This window comes from Balaenoptera acutorostrata, chromosome 5, assembly GCF_949987535.1.
Source record: "Balaenoptera acutorostrata chromosome 5, mBalAcu1.1, whole genome shotgun sequence".
NCBI classification, from domain to species: Eukaryota; Metazoa; Chordata; class Mammalia; order Artiodactyla; family Balaenopteridae; genus Balaenoptera; species Balaenoptera acutorostrata.
Window position 1 is genome coordinate 110,391,399 of NC_080068.1, and position 18,571 is coordinate 110,409,969.

General features: G+C 41.1%; 1 protein-coding gene and 1 non-coding gene across 5 annotated transcripts in view; both read left to right on the top strand.

Moving 5' to 3' along the window:
• Positions 1-771: 771 nt before the first annotated feature.
• NPNT (nephronectin) overlaps positions 772-18,571 on the top strand; it is a 75,955-nt gene continuing 58,155 nt past the window's right edge. For 2 of the 4 annotated variants that reach the window (XM_057547160.1, XM_007190989.3), the window contains exons 1-3: positions 772-861; positions 3,104-3,204; positions 18,118-18,168. In XM_057547160.1, coding sequence (XP_057403143.1) covers positions 791-861; positions 3,104-3,204; positions 18,118-18,168 — 223 coding nt within the window. In that variant the 5' untranslated portion in view covers positions 772-790. The remainder of the gene's footprint in view (positions 862-3,103; positions 3,205-18,117; positions 18,169-18,571) is intronic. The other 2 variants (XM_057547161.1, XM_007190990.3) reach the window with 1 other exon arrangement.
• TRNAK-UUU (transfer RNA lysine (anticodon UUU)) lies at positions 10,990-11,062 on the top strand. Its single transcript has one exon. It is a non-coding gene; the product is annotated as a tRNA-Lys (tRNA).

Below are 18,571 nucleotides of genomic sequence, written 5' to 3' on the forward strand. Positions count from 1 at the left end.
AGAGATGGAAACAGTCTGCACGTCTCTTCTTCAAAACTCGAAAAAGAAGCCAAGCATTTCTTTCGCTTGGTTACAAAATTTTTAAAAATCTGCCTCTGCCAACTCTGCGGGAGAAGCAAACTCCCTGAGTTTGCCTTTGCTAATTTGTCCAAGTCGTGCTGCGGTTTCACTACATGCAGACACTGCTCAGCTCCAGTCCCACAAACCTCTCTCATCTTGGACTTCGCCCTCCGGTGAAAGCTGCGGCTCGCCCCTTCGATCACCACCTGCTCGGAAGGAACCCGCGGAGCGCGCACCTCCGGCCCGGGCCCCTTTCCTCCCCGGCTCTGACTTTCCTGCCGAGCACCCTGCTCTCCCCAGCCCAGGCCAGGCTCGCAACTTTCCTCCCAGCCTGGCGCTCACCCCGCTTGGCTGGTCCCCAAGAGACGCTGCCTTCCCGCGGCGCCCCCGCCCGCGAGCTTCCCGCAGCCAGGCCGAGCACCCTCAGCCCTCACCCGGGGCCCCGCGAGCGGCTAGTCGGGCGCACGCGCGCCCCCCGCCCCTCCCCGCAGGCGGCGCAGCTTCCCCTGCAGCACCTCCCCTCTCGCGGAGGGAGCCGGAGGGGGCTCGGGACGCTGCGCGCAGACCTGCTCCGGCTGCGCGCCGCGCCGCCCTCCTCCGAGAGTGGCAGCAGTAGCCGCGGCGGCCGCAGGGGTTCCCGGCTGCCGCAGCTCCCCGGGGGAGCCGAGCGCGCCTCTCCTGCGAGCCCAGCACCCCCAACCTGCTCGCCGCGCGGGACTCGCCGCCCACCATGGATTTCCTCCTGGCGCTGGTGCTCGGGTCCTCGCTCTATCTGCAGGCGGCCGCGGAGTTCGACGGGAGGTGAGTCGGCCCCCGGGGCGCCCTCTCCTGCTCCGTGCAGCGCTAATTTCACACCGCCCTGGGGTTCCCCCTCTCTGCTCTCGGTCCAGAAGTTGGGCCACCGCGCAGCCTCGGCGGGAGGAGAGCCGTCGAGCCGCCCTCTCTACCAGTGGCTGCCCGAGGCCTGGAGGGCGCGCCCCCTGCGCGTCCGGGAACCCCGCCGCGGCTCTCCGGGAGAGGCTGCGCGGCGGCGCGAGCCGCCCACGCCGCGGCTCGGTAAAGAGTGCTGGGAGAGAAGGGAGGCTGGAGCCGGGCGTCTGGGTTCTGAGGGCGCGGGTTAGCCGCCCCAGAGGAGGTGACGCGCGGGACATCCCTTGGCTGGGAAACTCTCGCTCTTGATTTAGACAGCTCTGCGGTGGGGAAACTTCCAGGTGGTCGGGACCAAATCCCGGCTGGGAGCTGTCAGGGCCGCTCACACAAAGGGTGGGGAGAGGAAGCGACTGGGCTTCCGGGGGGGACCTGTTTGCCTCCCCTCTTGGTTTTCTTGGCGGGGGTGGGGAACTCTGCGTGCGTGCGTGTGTCTGTGTGGTGTCTGTGTGTCTGTACGCACGCACAGCTCCCGAGACTCAGGGCGAGCCTGACTGCTGCGTGCTCTGACAGGTTCCAACAACCCAAGGCTCTGCTCCGCTCCGCTGTCACTCAGCCGCTCCTCCCGCCGCTGCGCGCGGAGCCCTCTTCCCTGCCGCCGGATCGGCTCCCGCGAGTGTGTGAGAGTGTGTGTGTGTGTGTGTGTGTGAGTGTGTGAGTGTGTGTGTGTGTGTGTGTGTGTCGGGAGGGCGTGCTCGGCTTCCCCACCTCGGTGCAATTGCAGACCAGACTCGCCCCGAGCGCCGCTCGCTGCTGCTTGCGCAGAAATTAGGCAGGAGCACCCAGGAGAGTTTTTAACTTGGGTCACACCGCCCTGCAGTCGCCCTCAGGCAACGACCGGCACCCACACTCCCGCCCCCGCGCAGCCGGAAAGACTGCCGCACCTGTTTTTCCTGCAATCTTGGAACGAATCAATTCCACGATTGATTGGTTTTCTTGTACCTGGAAGGAACGGAGGGAAGCCAGTGGAGCGCTGAAGAGAAGAAGCGCAGCCTCTTGTTTACCACCTGGTTGGAGGAAATGGAAAGTTCGTGGTTATTTCTCCTTTGGGCTTGGGGGCATAAGGGGGAGTTGAAAGGAAGGGGAATTGAAAAGATTAGGGAACTAAAAAAAACGTGGGTAGCGGCCAGAGGCTGTTTTATTTTATTAAAGTAATAATTTGCCCACATTCGGGTCTGTTGTGCGTTTCTTGCACACATATTTGCAACAAGACATACATCACATGATTATGCATAAGATTTCCATACAGCCTTAAAAAGATGTCTAAAACAGACAATTAAAATATTGATCCTCTAGGGGGAAAATGTCATTGAGGTAGGCGTGAATCTAAACAACGAACCGATTTACCAAATAAGGTGCCAAAGTGGAATCCGGTAGTAAATCTTATCCTGAAATCGAGTGCTTGCTTTAGTCCTTATTTACATTAGAGAGGACGGTAACACGAATCGTTGATGCAGGAAAGTTTCAAACCACAAGGACACTTGAGATGTTAGCTACACTTTAAACTCTCCTTGGTTTTATTTAGTCTTCTTTCTCAAGTACATTTTTTTTTCTGGGAACTTTTTCTGAAGAAGAGTCATATCTGGAAAAGAGTTCTGTTTTCATTTGATTTTGAGAAACCTCCCTTCCTTCGCCTTCCCACATGTACCTGTTATATAAGGCAGAAAAATTTTTTCTTTCTGCTTTGACATGTCTTATTTAATACTTTTCAGTTTAAGGTGTTATCAGTCAAAACTGACTTTCCTCTCAGGAACAGGTGTGGGCCTTTGAGGAATCTTTTATTTCAAGCTTAAGAAACCATCCTGTGAGTGGCAGCCTTGAGAATTCCTGGTTTTAGCTGGTGCTCTTTCCTTGTAAGAAAGGATCTTCCCCTCCCTTCCCCCCCCACCCCCCCACTCTTGGGTGGTTGTATCTGCGTTTGTCTGATGTTTGAAATTAGATCATGGCAGAACTATTTCCCTGAAGGTGTGTTATTGTTTTGTTTCTTCAGGCATGAAGGAGTCCATAGAAAATTGTTGGGTGTGATTAAAATTTTTTTCTAAAGTAATAACAAAGAGGAAATTATTTTTAATTTCGAAAAGTGTCTTTATTTAATTCGAATCTTTTTGTTTGGTAGGTGGCCCAGGCAAATAGTGTCATCCATTGGCCTGTGTCGTTATGGTGGGAGGATTGACTGCTGCTGGGCCTGGGCCCGCCGGTCCTGGGGACAGTGTCAGCGTGAGTATCACCCCTGGGACTTCGGCTTCCTTTGAGGGCGGGCCGTCCACCGTCCGTCATGGCTTCGCTCTGCACGTCGGAGGGCTCACTCCTGAGCAAGGCTTGGTGGTGTGGTTCTGACAGAGTCTGCAGTCCCTGACCTCTTATTCTGCCCCTTTCCAACCTGAGCCACCTGTAGGAAGGTGCCAGTTTTGTTATTCACAGAGAGCCACCTAGGATGCTCCTTTTAGCTTTTGTCCCCCATACCTCCAGCTCTTGTTTTCCCATCAGGCTTACTCTTTTCTTTGCTCTGGGCTCTGAGGTGTGGGTAAGATAATGAGTCTAGACTGTATTTACACTAAATAAACTCTGAACCTTATAGCACTTATAAATTCCTTAAACCATGGCTGTTGTATAAAGTGGCCTATTTGTAAATCTTTTTTTTGAAGTGAGATTGTATTGACTGGCTTCTAAATGGACCACCCAGTATAATCCAATAATACCTCTGGAAAAAAAACCCATCACCTTTAAGTTCCATGAGTAATCAACATCCTGTAATAAGTGCCCAATCAGAACACTGATTTTTAATTTTACATGATCACAAATGGGTATTTTAATGGTAGAAATCAGAGCCACATCCCAGTATTTTGAGAAATTCATTCCCAGCATTTTATCTGGATCTTAAAATTTTATCCCACTCCCCCTAACAAAAGAATCCACAAACTATCAAGTAAATTTCTGGGATATCTTTGGAGCAGGAGGTTGGCATGTCTGGTTAGATAGTGGGAACCGAGTTGGGTGCTATATATCCCAGTGTTCACTGCTGATGGAAAAGGGGCTTAGAGGAAGAGGGAAGGCTAGTTAAGTCTGGAGCTGGAAAGGTAGGAGCCTGCCTTAGAGAAGTGCTGGCAGCATGAGGAATCAGGTAAATTTCAGTTTGGAAAGCTAGGCGCTCCCTCAGCTATTTCAGTCTTTGAGAACTGTGTGTGATGCCTGTCCTTTGTGAAGGAGGGAGAGTGACAGTCCCAGGTTGACCTCTCTGGTTAGGGATGGAAAGGTAAAGGGGATTGAAGTTGGTCTACCTGCTCCCTGCAAGCCACTGGGCCAGACTTTTTGCCCAGTTGGGTCATTGCTGCTTTTTATAAAGGCAGATGGTGGTAACTCCAGTTTTCAGTAAACAAAAGAACTAGGTAAAGGTTCTGTGCCCCCACTGGTTAGTCTATTCCCATTGTTTTTAAGGGAAGATGGTCAAAAAAGAAGAATGGTACCTGGTGAAATAAAGTCTTATGCCACAGGGCCAGAGGTATTTGCACAGCTGGAGGCCACAGGTGTGGAACTTGAAGAGCAATCCAGTGTTGATAAGCAAAGGGTGAAGAGAGGATTCTTCTCTTGACCCAATGCACACACCTCTCCTGCATAAAAAATAAGTAGTTTCTTTGCAGGAAGGGAGACAGTTTCCTCCTCCTTCACTGCCTTCATTTCCAGGACACTCCCAGAGCAAATGTTGCAGTGCTTTGGGTGTGCACAGGCCGCCAGCCCCACCCAGGACAAGGCTGCCTGGCAGAGTGCCCTGAGCTCCGTGGAGTACACCTTCCATGAAGGCAGCGTGTCAGGGCAGTCGGCAGAAGCACGCGGAGGAGTATATTTGCACTCTGCCAGATGTGCTAAAAGAATTCCGCGGAGAAAACCCTCTCTCTTAGAGGTTCATCAACTGCGGAATTCCCCAGAAAGAACCTCTAGGAGCTGTTTTATGTCTCTTTACCTTGGAATTAAATTTTCTCTAATATACACTGACTTGGTAGTTCTGAATTTGAATGAGTGTAAAGACCTTTGAAAGGTCCAGTGGCATTACAAAACTTAAACATCCAAGTGATTTCCTAGCATTCCACTTTCTGCACAGTAGCTTTCCCAGCAGATATGGGACACTATTCTGTTATTTTCTATACCTTCATTTTGTTTCTAAAAGACTGCACAGTGGTCAAATATAGTATTGGATAGTACTTATCTTTTCCTTCCTGTTATTGAATCTGAGGAAGCTACAGCATGGCATGAGGTAAATTACTGAAATGGTAATAAATGCGTAAGGTGATCCTGCACAAATCACAGTTTACCTTAGATTTGGTGGAAGTTTGAGAGGCAGCATAATGGAGGGAACGTGGACTCTGGAGCTAGATTGCCTGGGTTTAAATTAGTTCCACCTCTTATTAGCTGTGTGACCTTGAGCAGGTCATTCAATCCCTCTGTGCTTTATTTTCCTCATCACTAAAATGCATCTAAAATAGTACAATACCTCCTAGGACCACAACACAGCTTAAGTAAGTTATGATTTGTAAAGCGCGTAAAACTACTCCTGGCACAGAGTAAACACTGTTATGTGTGTTTGATGAAATTAAAGAAATGTAAAGGACTACTGCTACTGACACAGTGTTCTGGGATGGGACATACCCATGCTATCAGATTCTTTGTTCTTTAGACATAATATATGCATTTTTGCATTTAGACTGCTGAAATAAAAAAATGGTTCCAAGGTTCTGTGTTGCAATAAAACAAAATGTCTTTAAACTAAAAAGGGCCAGATGGATCTTTACCATTAATATTACAGATGGCAGAGTTGTAAAAATGAGTTCAAAGATGGATGCTTCCTTGTCTGTGTTTTATTTTTGCAGAACTTCAGATGGTCCAAATGTCTCTTGCCAGTTCAGAGATCCCCCTGTCTTTGTTTTGCTGTAAACAGGTAGAGGAATGTGGGAGAGGAGGTCACCTCAGAGTGGGAAGGAAGAACAGTGGCAAAATGAGGCTTGTAGGGGACAAATGGAAAACTCCTGATTAGTTTTTAAAGGAAGATTTTGTGAAATTAAAACCTTTGTCACTATATTTATTCAAGGAAAATACCTTGCTATTCTTTAACAGTTACATCTGGTAATGGATTACCTATAAAAATTCCAAACAGCTTCTGGGAAATCTAATGTGAAAAATGTTTTTGCCTTCCTGACCCTTAGATAATCTCAGAGTTCTTTTTCCCATGAGGAGCATTCTCCCTTCCTTAGCAAAAGTGCCCTGGTTCTCGTTTTTCTGAATGATTTACTTTGGAATTTTCCTTCAAATCAGCACAGCAAAGCAAAAGGAAACTGTTCCCACCTGCATGGAGAAGCTCCCAATTTATCCCTTAGAAGATGTGTAAGTTGGGGGAGACCATACCTTCATCGTACTACTTGTCAGGCCTCACACCCTAGAGCACTGACCCTTGGGTGAGTGTTTACTTACATTTGGTTGAGCATACGTGAGACATATTGACTCAATATTCGTGTGAGTCGAGTATATGTATTTACACAAAACATGCTGCATTTCATTTTCACTTGCTGCCCCCCTTTCCATGGACTTGTTGGGAGAAGACAACGAACGTGGCAGGGGGCTTGTGTTGCCCAGCCTCACTCCTGCCTCACCAAGTCCAGCCACAAAGCCCTGTTCAGCCCAGACTTCCCGCCCTTCCCTCTGGGACTGAGGAAGGACCAGAGCTGCTACCCAAACAGGCACAGGAGCTGTCCTTCTGCTTCCCGCCTGTGCCACCCAATATTCCCACCCCGCTGGGGAAAGCATGACCTATTCCAGACATAGGCAGGTTATGTTTTCATTGTTCTTTTAGAGATCATACCCGTACCTTCTTAATATCCTTTGATTCTTTGTTCTATGTTCTTGACTTAAAAACAGATCTCTACACGTTGAGAATTCAAAATTGGGTTTTCCAGTTAATCGTCTTGGGCTTTACCTTTATTGACTATTGATATGGCTCTTGATTGTAAAGGGAAAATTTCTTAATATGTTTGTAACACACCGATGCTTCCATATTTACAGCACACAGCACCTTAATCACTTAGATTATCACAAAATACTTGTTTCTTGCTCTGTAGTAACTTCCTTAACTTTTCCATCTTGTTAATGGCACATTTCATTTTAATTATTTTAACAATTTCTCTACTCCAAGTGGAGATCTCTGTAATAAAGTTTTCTCAGGGTTTGTATACCTGATTTTAAAAAGCCATGTATTCCGTGGAAACAGTTCTTAACTAAACGCACTAAACAATTTGGGACAGCTGAGTGGAGCCCTGACTTTTGTACCTGATTAGCTATTTAACATTTCTCAGCTGCAGTTTTCTTATTTTACAAGTGGATCTCTAAGGTGCCCTGCAGCTCTAAACCCCATCTGAGAACTTCCTTAATATTGAAAAGGGTATATAGGGTCTAGATAGTGCATTTCTGTATGGCTGTCTTTCTGTTTACTTGGACATTTGGCTCTATCTGTGGCTATAACAGTGTTTCTGTTGAAAGCACTTTGTTAAGGTATGAAGAAAAACTCAAAATACAACTAGTTCTAGGTTTCAACAAAGCTATTCAGTTCCTGAGTTCTCTGGCTGTCATTGAGCAATTTGTGGTTTTTGAAAGAATTTATATAAATTAAGATGGTTTTGGATCATTTTTCCTTAAGACCAGACAAAATGCAGGTGTTTTGTTATGTTTCTTTGGAGATTTTGGTGAGAAGTGAAACCTACTCCTAGAGTTTGCTTTGCTTTATTAGTTCTAAACCTTGTTTTCTCCTCCCTCCTCTCTGAAGTTAGTAAAGGCTACAACTGTACAATTGCCATGTAAAGTGAAAATTCTGGATTTTTATCAGCGCTAGATAAACGTATAGGTTAGTGCAACTTAAGGACTGAGAAACAGTAATTCATTCTGAAACTGTTTTGGAGTTGTATAATTTCACTTGGATAATGTATGTTATGGCTGATGATCGTGGACCACTAGAAAGAATGATGAACAAATCATTGAATTATTTATTTCTGTATTTCAAATGAAATGGTTATTAGTTTAAGCAGAGAATTTTGATTTGGTAAGTGAAACATTTAAATTTCATATTTCATTCCTTATTCATATCAGGGTTCAGGAATCAGCCTCTTAAAAGGAACATGATTTTTAAGTTTTTGCTCCCTATGTTGGTCATTGATTTCCTGTCCCTAGTCACAAAAGTATATAGATTACACCCTTCTTTGATTTTTTGGATTTTGAGTACTTTCTTTAAAATAGTTAAGAGTAAACAAGAAATATTGGAAGTGACTTTGAAGGCCACACATAGTGTTCCCCTACTGTTCCTAGTGAGTGCCTTTCCATTAGTAGTGAACAACTATGGCAACCGCCACTGGCCATGAATCGGCATTTTATAGATGAAGCAGTTTCTTACATCCATACAACCGTATGCGCTCCAGGAGTAATTGGGAATCTCAAGGCAGGTTGTGCTGCTTAGAGCCGTGTTGAAGATTGCCAGCAGGTCCCAGGCCAGCTTAATGGAGCTGAGCACGCTTCACTGTCTTAAAGTTTATCAGCTTCCTCCTCTAATTTTGGGGTGAGAATGCAAAATCTCATGTTTTATTTTTTTTTTTTATTTTTATTTTTTTTAAATTTTTTTTTTTTTTATAGCTACTTTATTTATTTATTTATTTATTTTTGGCTGTGTTGGGTCTTCGGTTCGTGCGAGGGCTTTCTCTAGTTGCGGCAAGTGGGGGCCACTCTTCATCGCGGTGTGGGGACCGCTCTTCATCGCGGTGCGCGGGCCTTTCACTATTGCGGCCCCTCCCGTTGTGGGGCACAGGCTCCAGACGCGCAGGCTCAGTAGTTGTGGCTCACGGGCCCAGCTGCTCCGTGGCATGTGGGATCTTCCCAGACCAGGGCTCGAACCCGTGTCCCCTGCATTAGCAGGCAGATTCTCAACCACTGCGCCACCAAGGAAGCCCTCATGTTTTATTTTTTGAGGTAGGAATAAATGCAAAGCAGTGGACAATCTTATAACTACTTTCAGCGCTAAACCTGAATCTCCAAATCCTTAGGAAGTCAATTTTTTGTTTAAGATTATCCAACCACCACTTTCCATGAAAAGGTTAAGAACAGCATGTACTTTGGGTGACTTCAAGTGGTCTTGGAATGCAGATTCCAAACTAGAATCAGTGTTGAAGAAGTTTGACCTTTTTCCGTAGGTAGTTTTGGAGTATGTGTCGTCTTGAGAGTTAAGGTTCACAGAAATTACCTTGTTCCTTCATTCTTTGCCCCCATTAGAACTGATCTTTATATCATACTGTTGAGAGCTACTAATTTCCTAAGATCCCCTCATAAATTAATCTGGGCAGGTCTTAACCTTTACGGACTAGAAATTTTAGCACTTCTCAGGCTGGGAGGTCAGGTCAAGTAAAGGGAAGCCCTTCAGTGGCTGCAAGTTCAGCTTCTCCATCTGCCCTCCAATACCTGCCACGAGGAGATGCCGCCTGAAAGCGCACGTGCGCGTACACCTGGTCCTGAGGAGCCGCTTCCAGCCCAGAAACAGCACTTTGCTACTGGGAAACTTTTTGATAAGCTTTGGAAAATGTAGGTGTGCTTCCCACACCCCCTTCTGTAGCAATTGTAATGGTGGTTTTCATGTTATATGCATTTTCGGTCAGTTGAATCAACTGCATGCTTTTAAAGCGAATCCAGAGATGCTGAGTGATTCCCTGCAGTTTCCTTCAGTGAGTAATGGAAGATATTCATCACAGGGGCTGCGCCTTCATCACGGGGGAGATGAAAGGGAACGAGAGAAGGGTTATAATGGTCTAATCCTCATCACTCCTCCCCTCCCCCACCGCCATAACAGACCCTTTTGCCCCTTTCCCACCGATTTTGTGCAGGCTTAACAATTTTCCCATCAGTCTTTTAAAACTATTTATTTTATAAGAGAAAATGCGTTCATCGCCTCAAATACCCCTCCTTATAGCAATAAATGTTACCAGGTTTTTGTATACCTTTCAGAAATACTTTACGTACTTATGGGTAAATTCTTATGTATCTTTTATATATATATATATATATATATATATATATATATATATATATATTCTTATATATAGCATGCTATATACAGCATTTTACCTTCTTTATCCTAAAAATGCATCTTGAAAGACTTTCTTTATCATCAGCACATGAAGAGCCTGCTTACTTTTTTATGGCTGTGTAGCATTCCACTGTATGGCTATACCATAATTTGTTAACCAGTTTCTTATTGGTGGACATTTATGTTGATTCTAATCTTTTGCTAACACAATTCTAAAATAAGCAACCTTAAACATACATTGAAACAAATATTGTTCTGCAAGATAACTTTTATATGTGGTCAAATGACATATACAGTTGTAATTTTGACCAGGGGGCCAATGGTTTCTTCCTTGGTAGTAAGCAGGTAAATGAAAGACTGGATTGCAATGCTGACTTAAGGTTCTGGCAATTCCACATCATGAATCTGATCTGTTGCTTGACTCTAGGATGCTCTAATCTCTACTCTTTCCCAGAAAACCCCTCTGACAAGTCAGTGAAGGTCCCTCTGCCCCCATTTTTCATCTGTTTAATCTTGGACTAGAGGCAACTGGTTGGGAGGATGGGGTGAGGTTGTCCATCAGCCAGGATCCCCACCTGGCGTCCTGCCTGTCAGTTGTCTACTCTTTATGGATATGAGGTCCTTTTTACTTATAAGAAAGACTCATACATTCTTTTAGGAATTGCTTAATTCGTTGACCTTTTATTATGTTTATAGTTCAGCCGTAATTTTTACAGCTATGTATATAGTGTTTGCTTTTTTACTAGACCCATTACCTGTTAGGGAGAAGTATGTAGAATTTTGATACCTGAATAAAGTTTTTTGGGACACCTGCTATGACATGAGTATTTTCAGGAAATATTAGACTATTGTACCAAGATACTTTTAAAAAGTGACTTTGAAACTCTAGGGGTGGGACTTCCCTGGTAGTCCAGTGGTTAGGACTCTGCACTTTTACTGCCAAGGACCCAGGTTCAATCCCTGGTCAAGGAACTAAGATCCCACAAGCCACGCGGCATGGCCAAAGGGGTAAAAAAAAAAAAAAAGCAAAACTGTAGGGGCATATCATTTCCATTAGTTACTCTAATCCTTATTCCAATTATATCTTAAGTCATCTTATTTTTTTAATTTTTTTTTTTTAATTTATTTATGGCTGTGTTGGGTCTTCGTTTCTGTGCGAGGGCTTTCTCTAGTTGCGGCGAGCGGGGGCCACTCTTCATCACGGTGCGCGGGCCTCTCACTATCGTGGCCTCTCTTGTTGCGGAGCACAGGCTCCAGACGCGCAGGCTTAGCAATTGTGGCTCACGGGCCCAGTTGCTCCGCGGCATGTGGGATCTTCCCAGACCAGGGCTCAAACTCGTGTCCCCTGCATTGGCAGGCGGATTCTCAACCACTGCGCCACCAGGGAAGCCCCAAGTCATCTTATTTTTTAAAATTAAGAAATGCGTGCATAAGTTAAAAATTAAAAGAACCAGATTGGGAGAGAGAGAAGGCAGTGAAGGTAAGTCTTTCTAACTTCTCTGTTTTCCTGACACCTAGTTCCAACCTCCAGCAGGCCACCACTGTTCCCTGTTGATCTTTGCAGAGATTTCTAGGCATTCCAAAAATTTTCCGTGTTCATAAAATGATGGCACGAAGTAAAACTAGTCTGTACCTTCTTTTTTCATGTAATGTTACATTTTGGAGGCTAGTCCTTATCAATTCATGTAAACCTGACTCATTCTTTTAAATATGGGTGTATCATATCTTTTAAATATGGATGTACCATAATTAATTTTAAATTAATTAATTTAAAAATCCCCTATTTATGTACATTTAGGTGGTTTTCAATATTTTGTTTTTACAAAATATGCTGTAGTGAATATCTTTACACATTCATCATCACTGTTATATACATACAGATATGGGACAGATAGTCATCCTATTTTTATGTAAGTACAATTGTTGAAGAGCTCTCATTTTATTTTTATAGATTTTCTTATATAAAATATGTAACTTAAAGGCGATTAAATCTTGGATAATATTACAGAGTGGAAACCTTCCATTCAGTCATTTTCTATTTTTGATTCCTTAGAAGATACCTTAAAAAACGAATAGAATGGATTTATTTCTATGTTTTTATGCCCTACCTTGTTTGGGAAAGGATGTGAAGTGGCTTCCAGGAATGAATGCAGTAAAATAGGAGGATAGAATTAACAATGGCTAGAGGAAGAAAAAAGGATAGAGTAAAAGGTAAGATGTTGGGAGGCGAGTTAATAAGTGCAGATATGTAAGCCATAGGATTTAAATTATGCTTCATAATTTGGCTCTTAGTTTCTGCTAGCCAAAGGAAAAAGGGAAGTTTCATTGCTTATATAATTCATGTTGTTTGTTAGGGAAAAATCAAGCCAGTTATTTGGGGAAATTATGGCTTTTCCCACATATAGTACTGAAAAAAGACTTTCATGTGGTCTTCAGAGAGTGGGGTTGAATGATGGAGTGGAAGGGGCTACAGCAACGTTTTTATCATGAAGCAAGTGGTGGTTTTGTAAAGCTGTTCCATAGAAGAGCCTCCAACCTAAGAAGAGGCCCTGACTCTAGAACTGCAGTTCATAGAAAACTATTTTACAAGCAGCTTAAGAAACGTTATACATACTTAGCTTTCTGATGACTCAGCTTGATTCAGCCCAGAATATCTAGCAGTGATGGGTGAACTGTATAGTATAGGGCTTTGGGTGGACAATTCCAGGCTAGACAAAAGACAGTTTCAAGTTGGGATCTCTAACAATGTCAAGTTTGCTGTAATATTAATTCAAAGCTAGTCCATATATTTTTTCCTTTTTTTTTTTTCAGCCCATGTATTTTAAAAATCAGTCAGCAGTTGATGGAGTTGGTACCCAGAGGCACTGGGAATGGAATACAGATAGGTGTCTCCTAGGATCCAGTATTAGGAGACTCTGCAAAGAAATCAGTGGGAGAATTTTTTGTATCAATTTTGTATGAGTTAATTATTTTTATATTCATTGAATATCAGTATAGAAAGTCATTACCATTTTGTATGTACTTACTCATTTTCACGCAAATTATAACTTGGGGTAAGAGGTGAGGCACAAACATTGCTTCCAGGAATCATTTATCCTGCTTATGCTGTTACATGGAATAAGGGCCAGTGAGCCCAGGAACAACAAAATCTTTGAGCAGTGCTCATTTCCCCAAAGCTCCTGATTGTTACAGGTGTGCAAAAGAGCCCAAATGACCCTTAGTTTTTATTCTAGTTCATCTGGATCTCATGGAGGGCTGCTTTAAATAAGCCACTGGGGCCTGAATAGACTCAAAGCAGAGTCTCATGTCACCGTCCAGACACAAACTTAACTTGTTTTCACTGGGGTATGAGGAAAGGTTAATCCTCATGCACTCCTGAAGCTCCATTGGCAATGGAACCTGGAACTCTGGGGTAGGGTACATATGCCCTAGGAGAATCTCTCTCTCTCAAAAAAAAAAAAAAGAAAAGAAAAAGAAAGGCTCAACATGATGTGTCTGGAGAGGGCCCCAATCCAGTAAGTGCCCCATCTCCTTGGGAGAAAGGGACTTTGAATGCCTTTCCCCAGAGATCAGCACCAAGCAAGAATCTAACCTGTCCAAGAATTGTCACCCTATATCAACCTGGAGGGGAGCCAAGGAGTTTACATTGCCAGGGCCAAGATCTTACATTTCTTTGTGGGAATAAATAAATGATCAGTTCTCAAATATAATAGACTGTAGCCAAGATAATTTCATTTGAAAAAATTTCAAAGTGATATCAATCGCTGACCATAGAAACATACTGTAGCATAGGCCTGATGTGATTGACAGTGCATCCCTGGGAATCTACCAGAGACAATTGGTTTCAAAATGTATATTTAGTTACTTAAAAATCATCAGTGTGTTACAAGGTATAGAGTTCAGTTAAGTAATATCAAATATAAAGAAATTTATATTTGTGCATTTTAAATTACATTTAGTGCATTTTAATGCACTAAAGCTTCATTTTAAATTTTCCAATTTCATCACGTAATTACTACTAGTGCCTAGTTGAGATAATTATGGTCGTAATATAAATACTAATAAAATTCCTAATAAAGCCAGCATAAAAGAGTACGTTACAGCCTAGATGTGATAAAGTATTATTATGTATGGTAAAATAGCGTAGATATCCATGTGTTATTACATATTCTTTCATAGATAGTCTCAAGAATTTTTGTTTTAACTTAGCCTGATGAAACACTGTTAAGTCAACTTGTTATTCTTAGGTCTGATAGAAGGAAAAAGAGATATGAATAATCAAATTGGTTTCATAGCTTTATAATATAGTAGTTGATTTTGTAGAAGAAACAGTTTTCCTCCTAATTATATTTAATTAGAAGCCCTCATTTTCTGCCATATATTAACCAAAGGCTGGAGACAGCCTTGGTAGGTATTAGATGCTGGGGAAAGCCAACTTGAGACTAAGGATTTGCTGTAGGTGATTTGCATGAGGATAGTCTAGAATCAAATAAATTTTAAAACTGAACACTTCATTTGGTTAGTACCTCTTTAATGGTCCTGTAGATTAATGATATAAATTCTCCAAAACTGACATTGTTTTCCTATTATAACATCATCAGATCACAAGGTTAAGGTTGTCTTTTGTAAATATTACTGACTTATTCTGAACTTTTAGAACTATGTCATCACAGTTTAAATTTGTGCTAATGTACACAAAAGAAACTATTAGACATTTCTGGATTTATGCTTACCTTGCCAAAAACAGTGTTATTTTTCAAAAATCTCTAGCCTTATATTTATAGATCAGAGTTTTCAAACTCAGTTTCTGTGAAAAATCCCTAAATGGTCAAAGGTGTGTGTTTAGCACACAGACTAACTCCTTGGATAGATTTTCCAAACATAAGCTTCCTGCCACCCAAAATATTTTGCTAAAGCCTTTGTTACCTCCTATTTTATTTTAATGTTAAGATTTTGTAGGTACTTAGTAACTATCTGCCAAATGCTTTCATGCCAACAAATAGCAAATAATAGAAAAACACAAATTGCAGCTCATGCTTAAGTGTTTTTTTTAATGTACATGGATGTTTAGAGTTGATTTTATATTATATAACTTACTGTGGCAATAGTTTCTACTGGGTAAATTGTCCCAAGCTCATCTGATTACATAAATATTTCGTGGTGTTTCATATAGATAATGGTTTCAAGTTCTTTTGTCCGTTGGATTGAGCTTTTAAATCAAAACTCAATTGAGTTTTTACTGATGAATTAAAAGGTTCATTGCATCTTGGTGTCTATGTATGGCCAAAAATTAGGATATTCCCCTGTATAGTTTATTTCCTAATTAAGGCAGAATTGTGTTTTTTTGAAACAGGTAAATTGGGGGAGAAAATATAAAATTATGAAGAAATTATTTGTAGATTTGTTAAATGTTCTGTTCTCTAATCTTGTGTTGAGGTCTGATGAATGCTATAGCTTTAATGCCTATAAAGCAGTAGACTGAAAGTTGGGGTCATCCAAATTCTTACTCAAAATGCGATTCGTGGGCATGGGATCTCTTGTCCTGGATGTTGATGTTATAAACATGCAGAGTTGCAGAGCTGTCTATGAGTAGAGTTTGCCAGGCTAATATTAACTTTTTTGACAATGAGAAATATGTGAAATTTAGGGTTGGGGTATGGAGAACACCTTAGAATTACTTTTTTTCTAGCTAGAGATTAGGGTTAGAAGGTAGAAGTACAGTGTCAGGGAGGACCATTCCCTTTCATCTGTGTACCTGGCATTTATCACCTGGAAAGAGGTGCCTGTATCATGCTTAAGAGACTGTCTGACGATATGCCAGAAGATAGAGATACCTTTGGCTAATAAGGAGGCTCAGTTCCTTTGGGTTTCTTATCCCTCATTTTCCCTAACTCTGTCCAAAGCCTAGGATGGACTCCAAATCTGTAACCTGTGTTTAGCAGGCAAGAAAAGTCATCCCCGAATAGTTCCGTTTCTCTGGTTTATATTAGTCACAATTTTATACAATCATTAGGGTGCTTATGATCTTTAACCATGCCTGATAATCACTGAGACCCCTCAGTAGAGTGTAGTGTCACTGAGAGCCCTCAGGTGAACTGAAGCAGTGGTCTGGGACAAGTCACAGGATAGAGTTCTACAGTTGTGAATTCTCACCAGGTGGCTTTGCTGGCGAGATTGCATGTGTTAACCACTGTGGCTCTTTATAGTGGCTGTCGGGAAGCAGGTTATCAGGAAAAAATGGGACAGATTTTTCTATATTATGTGCTACTAATGAATCCTATTTTAGTGCTTTTTAGTGGGGTTTATACCACAAAACAATACATGTAGGGCATTTATTTTTGGCAGCTTTCACAAAAACTGTGGTGATGGTTGCCTGTGAAAATTTCCTTGTGTCAGTAGAGAATAGATTCCAGAAACTTCCTGGAAATAATCTTCTCCATGTTTAAAATTGCTTTGATTTAAAATGCAGTTTTGTATAGTTTTAAAATGCAAATTTTAGAATATGGGGCATTGGCTAAAATTTCATGCTAAAAAGTCTTACTTAATGGCTATACATACTGATAACATAAAACTTGCTAAATCTATGTGTGTCAAGGCTGATTTAAGTAAGAGAAATGTGACCCAACTTAAGATATTATGAACAAAAATAAACTATACAGAACTGTTGGATGCTTGGTACTAATATAACTACTTAGAAAACAATGACGTTTGCTATTCTTCATTGGCTTGTTTTACCTTTGTTTAAAAATCATTTAATATTTTTTCTTGATAAATTAGATTTTTCAAAATTGGCATTTAAAGAGTATTAAAGAAACGGTATCCTTTTATATTTTTCCCTTCTCATACATAACCATAGTCATAAACAGTTTTCTTTAATATGTGATCCAGAATATAATTTGCAACTTATACTTTGATTTATTTTCAGCTTTTTGCTTAGATTGTGCCTGATATATTTCATTACTTTTTTTTAAGAAATGTATCAACATCAAGATATGGTGAGTTCTTTTAAAGTTATAAACCTAACCAACACACAAAAAAACCTCTAATGGGCAAATGTAATGTGTACCTTTAAAAGTACAGAGCAATCATTCTGGATCGATAGTTAAATTATTACTTCAATTGAATCAAATTGGACTTAGAATTTTTTTCTTCTAATATTACCTAAAAGAAGGCTCCATTCACCTAATTTTAAATTACACAAATAAATACACAAATGGAAAGTTAAAGTCTTTCCTCTTTAAAGCATATTTTATGCTTTAAAGAGGAAAGACATTAATCCAAAAGAGAAGTCATACAATCATCTCTTCCCTTACCTCTAGGATCTCTAGGTTGGTCGAACGCTGATTATTACTAGTAGTGTTTCAAGTTTCTTCCATTTACTTTCATTAAAATGGGTAATTTACGTATCTTCAAGTGAAATGGCTGAGCTTTCACACTAATTATTGTTGCTATTGACAACCAAAGCAGCCATGCAAGAAGAAAATGCTGTGGAAGGAAAGAAAAAAAAAAACCTTAATATTTCCTCTGCAAAGTTGGAGAGAAAAGGGAACACACAGAATGTAAGAAACAGGTAAGTAAAGATATATCAATTTAAAAACTATCAGACTTGGTTACTAATTTATCAAAAGTTTTAATTTTTTTCAGATATTTTGTCCAACACTCATTTAAATAAAAGGATACTGTCTCTTGGAACCAAAAATTAATATTCTGAAAATGAAAAATTGGATTGGAAGGTACAGTGTCACAAAAGGTCTGAAATATTTTAATTTAGAATTTGAACTATGAAAGAATAGCACAACTTCAATTATTGGTTAATATTTTTGTTACAAAATGTTTTTTAATGACAAAATGGTGACTAAAATATACTATTTTGAACATGTCCTAGATTTTTTTGTTTGTTTCAGAAAAGCACTGAAAGTTGCATATGTGTAAGTCTCCGGGAATGTAACAAGTTGATAAATACCCAAGTCCAGCCTCCTTACAGAGAAAAGATCTGGAATTTCTTTTTTTGGACATTTGTTTTGCAGCTTTCTACGTCTTAAGGCAGAGAATAGCCAGGATAAGGTGCCAGCTCAAAGGTTAGATGAACATATTTTTTGAAATAATTTTGGCTAATCTATGTCTTGAAAGACATACAGTACTTCTAAATAATAACTTTACAAAGTTATTAATAAAACTTAACACTAGTTGTGTTTTTGAGTTGCTTTTGGTGGGGGGGGAACTATATTCCTTAGAGGTGTGTTTCTTCTGTTTATAATTTTATTTCAGTTATTACATTAAACATTTCCCTTTCAGTTTATAATTCCTTTCTCCTGTTTTATGAATCTAATAAATTGACCTCCATTCTAACTTAAAGGACAGTTTATATTTTTAATACTTAAAGAAGCAAATAAAAAAAAAGTCCACCAAATGAAATTACTAACACCATCCTATCATTAACCTGAGGGAATTGTATCTCATATTCATTAATTCTCCATGGAA